Source organism: Odontesthes bonariensis, chromosome 1 (genome assembly GCF_027942865.1).
Source record: "Odontesthes bonariensis isolate fOdoBon6 chromosome 1, fOdoBon6.hap1, whole genome shotgun sequence".
In the NCBI taxonomy this organism is placed as follows: Eukaryota; Metazoa; Chordata; class Actinopteri; order Atheriniformes; family Atherinopsidae; genus Odontesthes; species Odontesthes bonariensis.
Genome location: NC_134506.1, coordinates 18,480,397 through 18,484,691, shown reverse-complemented (window position 1 = coordinate 18,484,691; position 4,295 = coordinate 18,480,397). Strand labels below are relative to the sequence as shown.

The 4,295-nt window shown below is 40.2% G+C and overlaps 1 protein-coding gene across 1 annotated transcript; it reads left to right on the top strand.

Annotated features, from left to right (window-relative positions):
* Positions 1-1,064: 1,064 nt before the first annotated feature.
* Positions 1,065-3,890, top strand: LOC142384514 (C3a anaphylatoxin chemotactic receptor). The gene is made up of 3 exons (XM_075470796.1): positions 1,065-1,131; positions 1,904-2,040; positions 2,600-3,890. Exons 2-3 carry the CDS (start codon positions 1,939-1,941, stop codon positions 3,566-3,568), a joined length of 1,071 nt encoding a protein of 356 aa, XP_075326911.1. The 5' UTR covers positions 1,065-1,131; positions 1,904-1,938; the 3' UTR covers positions 3,569-3,890.
* The last annotated feature ends 405 nt before the right edge of the window (positions 3,891-4,295 follow it).

Sequence of the window (4,295 nt, the reverse complement as noted above, 5' to 3'; positions counted from 1 at the left end):
TTTCAGTGTTAGCAAATTAATTTAATAGGAATCTCATTTCATTGTCTCTACCATTATTTTAAGATAGAAGCTTTGATGCTTACACCCTAGAATAGAAAACAAAAAAAAATTTCCGGTGTTAGAAACCACATGACATTATCACCATGCACTTTCTCAACAAATGGTGCAATATAGTGACACAACAATGAGATGATATAAGAGACGTAAGAAAAAGATCTTTCAATTGTTTTCATGAGTTAGTTGGGATTTAGGAAATGCAGTGTTTCTAATAAAGCCAAAGCAAAAATTATTTCTCACTCCTGTAATATACATTCGGATTTCAGCTGCTCCACTCTTCACACCTCGTTAGATTTTTATTTTCATTATGTGGCAAAGGCATTACTACACCCACCTCTTGCAACAAAGCCATACTGTGTTCAGACTGCTGTTTATGAACCATCTTTCTGTAATAAGCAAGGCCTTACTTGAAAAAAACATCTGGATGACCGCATATGTTGTTCCAGTATTTCTCGTTCAGGATCAATGGTGCCTTCACATCAGTGCAAAACCACAAATGATTTCACTCACCAATGCGAACCAATTTCACTAGCTGAGTTTCTATTGTTGTTTTTCATTTGCGTTTGAAGATGCGAATAAGAAAAGATTAATTAAAAAAACTAAAAATAAATGTTAAACTATTTGTTGTTGCACCCTTGCTCTGATTTCCAATTCCCTCAGCAACACCAGCAGTTATTAAAATAGGGCAGTAGATGACCAAGCAGTATGAAATTATAGAAATCTAAAGATGAAAAAAAAGACTTTAAAATTTTTGTAGTTTGAAGGTGGAAGAAGCTGAACGTATATATTTGTTCACTTTGCAATTTTATGACCCCAAGTGAGAAGTTTACTGAAACAAAGCAGCTAATGAAGCTGTTTGAACTCAGACCAAAGCTGTTTTATGATCAACATTAATAGGGATGTTTAAATGAGTGCTTGTGAAATTTGTGACCAGCCTCAGGAGGACTGTGTGTCGCAATCACACAGAAGGAAGGAAGAGAGAGAGAGAGATTAATGTCAAAACAGCAAGCAGGCACTACCCTTCACTTGAGGTGCGGCACAATTTCTTCCACACACACAAGGCAGCTAAAGGAGGTAAGAAGCAAGCATGATGATTGCCATGTAAATAATCTGAAGACGCTTTTAAACATGGACTGTAGGATGTGGGCTTTAATGATGTTTTCTTGACTTTTGCTGACTACAGGTTGTGAATTTTTTTTTTAGGAACTTTAAGCACAACTATCCTCAGTAACTTTGGCACATGTTAGTATTCTTACTCTGTGAGGACCAAATGAGATGTGTTCACTAACAGGAATCTAAACATGCCGCTACACACAAGCAGGTCTGGGACAGATTCAGACAGGACCCTGAAGCTGCCTGACAGTACGACCATCAGATTCCTTTCACGTTAATCATTACCATTGATACTGGTACTGTGTGTTTGTGCATGCACGTATTAAAGGCTCATTACAGGGATGAAAGCACCATCACAGGATAATGTTGTTTACAGGCTAAAGGCAGGTCTTTGCATGGTCTACCACTCAGTTTTTAAAGGATTCATATGTTATACATGTATTATGGTTACAGTTACAGAGAGTCTGCAGCTAATTCATCTATGATGAAACGTTTCTTGATGAGGAAGATTACAGTGCTATAAAAGTAAGAAATTACAAGTGAGGAAGTCTTTGGTGCCATGTTAATTTGTGTTGTGGACATCTGCCCCCCTTCATTTTAGGAAACTGACACATGTGCAACCTAAATGTTACTCATTCTTTCTCTTTGTCAAGGACAACATTTTACCTGAGGAAAGAAAGAAATAAAGCAGTCACAGCTTCTGTTTATATATGACATGTCTGCTATGTTTCAGCTCATCTCCAGTGTGACATCCCCTCAGTGGCCGACATGAATGGTACACAAACAGCAAACCTAAGTAGCTCCAGCAGCTTCTTGAGGAGTGAAGTCTCAAGGGGGATCCAAATTGCAGTCACCCTGATCATATTCCTGGTGAGAAATACTGTGCATGAAATACTGCACAGTTCAACAGCATACAGGAAATAGGGGTTGTACCATGGTATATGCTGTACTTCTTTAACAGCTGGGATGTTATGTCTGTATTAGGTTTTATGGGCCAAAAATATTAGAAAAATATTATTGGAATATTGGAAAATGTTTTTTTGCTGAGGGTTAGATGAGGAGGTTGATACCACGTAAAACATAGTTTTAACCAACAGCTGGTTAGTTTAGCTTAAATACTAAAACCGCAGAGAAACCACCAAAGCATCTTTAATCAATATATCTTGTTTATTTGACCCCTGTATCTACAGATGTTTATATGTGAGAACATTTTTTATGTAGAGTAGACAGAAAATTTGATAAAGCATGTTAGGCTTTGGTGGTGCTCACAGATTGATGCCATTATCTAAGTGATGGGTTAGGGTTATCAATGGTAACAGAGTCGTAACAATTCTCCCCTCGAGCATGAAGATGGAACACATCTGAGCTCATTGTTTAAATTCTGTCGCCTTGAATTGAAATGGTGGCTGCTTCTCTTTGGTACTTCCAGGTGGGAGTGCCTCTGAATGGGCTGGTGGTCTGGTCACTTGGACTGCGAGGTAATCGTCACCTGGTACGCAGAGGCAGTAATGGGGAGACGCGCTCTGCCAGCAGTTTCCGGGTCTATGTGCTGAACTTGGCTCTGGCTGATCTTATCCTGCTCCTTCGGACGCCTCTCATGTTGGGCTACATAATTCACGACTTCAGTTGGCCATTTGGCCATGTCTTCTGCCGTCTGATAATGTTCCTCCGAGGCCTTGGGTTGTACGCCTCCGCTTTCCTCCTCTGTGCCGTGGCTCTGGAGCGCTGCTTGTGCCTGCTGAGGCCTGTGTGGGCTCAATTGCATCGGCCCTCCTGGGCTGTTCCTCTGGTCTGTGGCCTCTTGTGGCTGGTGGCCACCATTGTGTCTGTCCCCTACCTCCACTTTGCTGTCCTTAAAGAATGGAACACTTCATTCCACTGCATGGAGAGTGGAAAGCTTATCATGGGTTTGTTTGTTACAGAAACAATAGCAGGCTTCATTTTGCCCCTGTTGGTGTTCCTGGGAAGTAACCTGGCTGTTTTGCTCACCATTAAACATGTAGTGCCCCCAACACCCTCCTCGTCCAGCCCTTCCATGGCTCGCAAGATGTCCAGGATGTACCACGTGCTCTTTTTCACCATGCTCCTCTTCATCACCTGCTGGGTGCCCTACTTTGTTTGTCGGTTCCTGGAGGCCCTGGCACAAGAACAATCTAATCTGAATATTACAGCAAAAATTGGCAAATACATATCTCTGTACCTGGTGTACATCAAAAGTGCTCTTAATCCTGTGCTGTATGTGTTTGCTGCCAGAGGCTTGAGCCATGCTATCAAAGCTTCACTCGTCTCCACCATAGGACGACTTTTCAACGATGAGTCCTTTGAATCCATCAGGAGGAAGTCAAGAAGTCACACTCAAGAACACACAGGTGTATCAGAGAGATCACCAGTTTTTTAACATTGCCGACTGTTCAAGTTTTCCATTTGTGCAAAGCGTTGTCTTCCCTCCCATCACCTCCCTGCTGCAAACTCCCACCTCAATTGTTTTGAATTTTCCCCACTGGGGCATGAATAAAGTATTTTTCTATTCTATTTCTATTGTATTCTAACATGAACAATGGAAATGGCCTCAGTAACTGTAAAGCACTTTATGCCAATGTATTCTAAATGTGTGTAAAAGTCAGAGAAATGTATCTTCTTTTTTTTTTAACTTGTATAAAATCTCATATCAGAAATGTGATCCTGAAGCATAAGATTGAATAAATAAAAATCAAACAATCTTTCTTTGTAATTCCTTGATTTCAAGAATAGGAAAAATAAGAAGAGAAACAAGGGAAGTACTCATATGGAATGCTGGAATCCATTTCCTCTCATCTCACGTGTAATCTATTTTGCCCAGTTCCCAACAATTATGTCTTTTGTGTGTTCTTAAATTAAAGATAAGTCTCTCTATTGCAAAGATATAAACCAAATTAATTCAACCACCAACACTGGGGTGTTTCTCTATTTCAGTCATTTCTTTGTTATGGACTTTATACTTTGTACTGGAAATGATTCTTCCTCTCGTCTTCCTCAACTCAAGTTCCTCCAAATCAGTGACAGTTAAGTGGATGTTCAGTCTTTTGCATAGCTTATTAGGTGTAAATCAGGGGTAATAAGCAAAGCAGTTTAGGATGTGTTTCTGA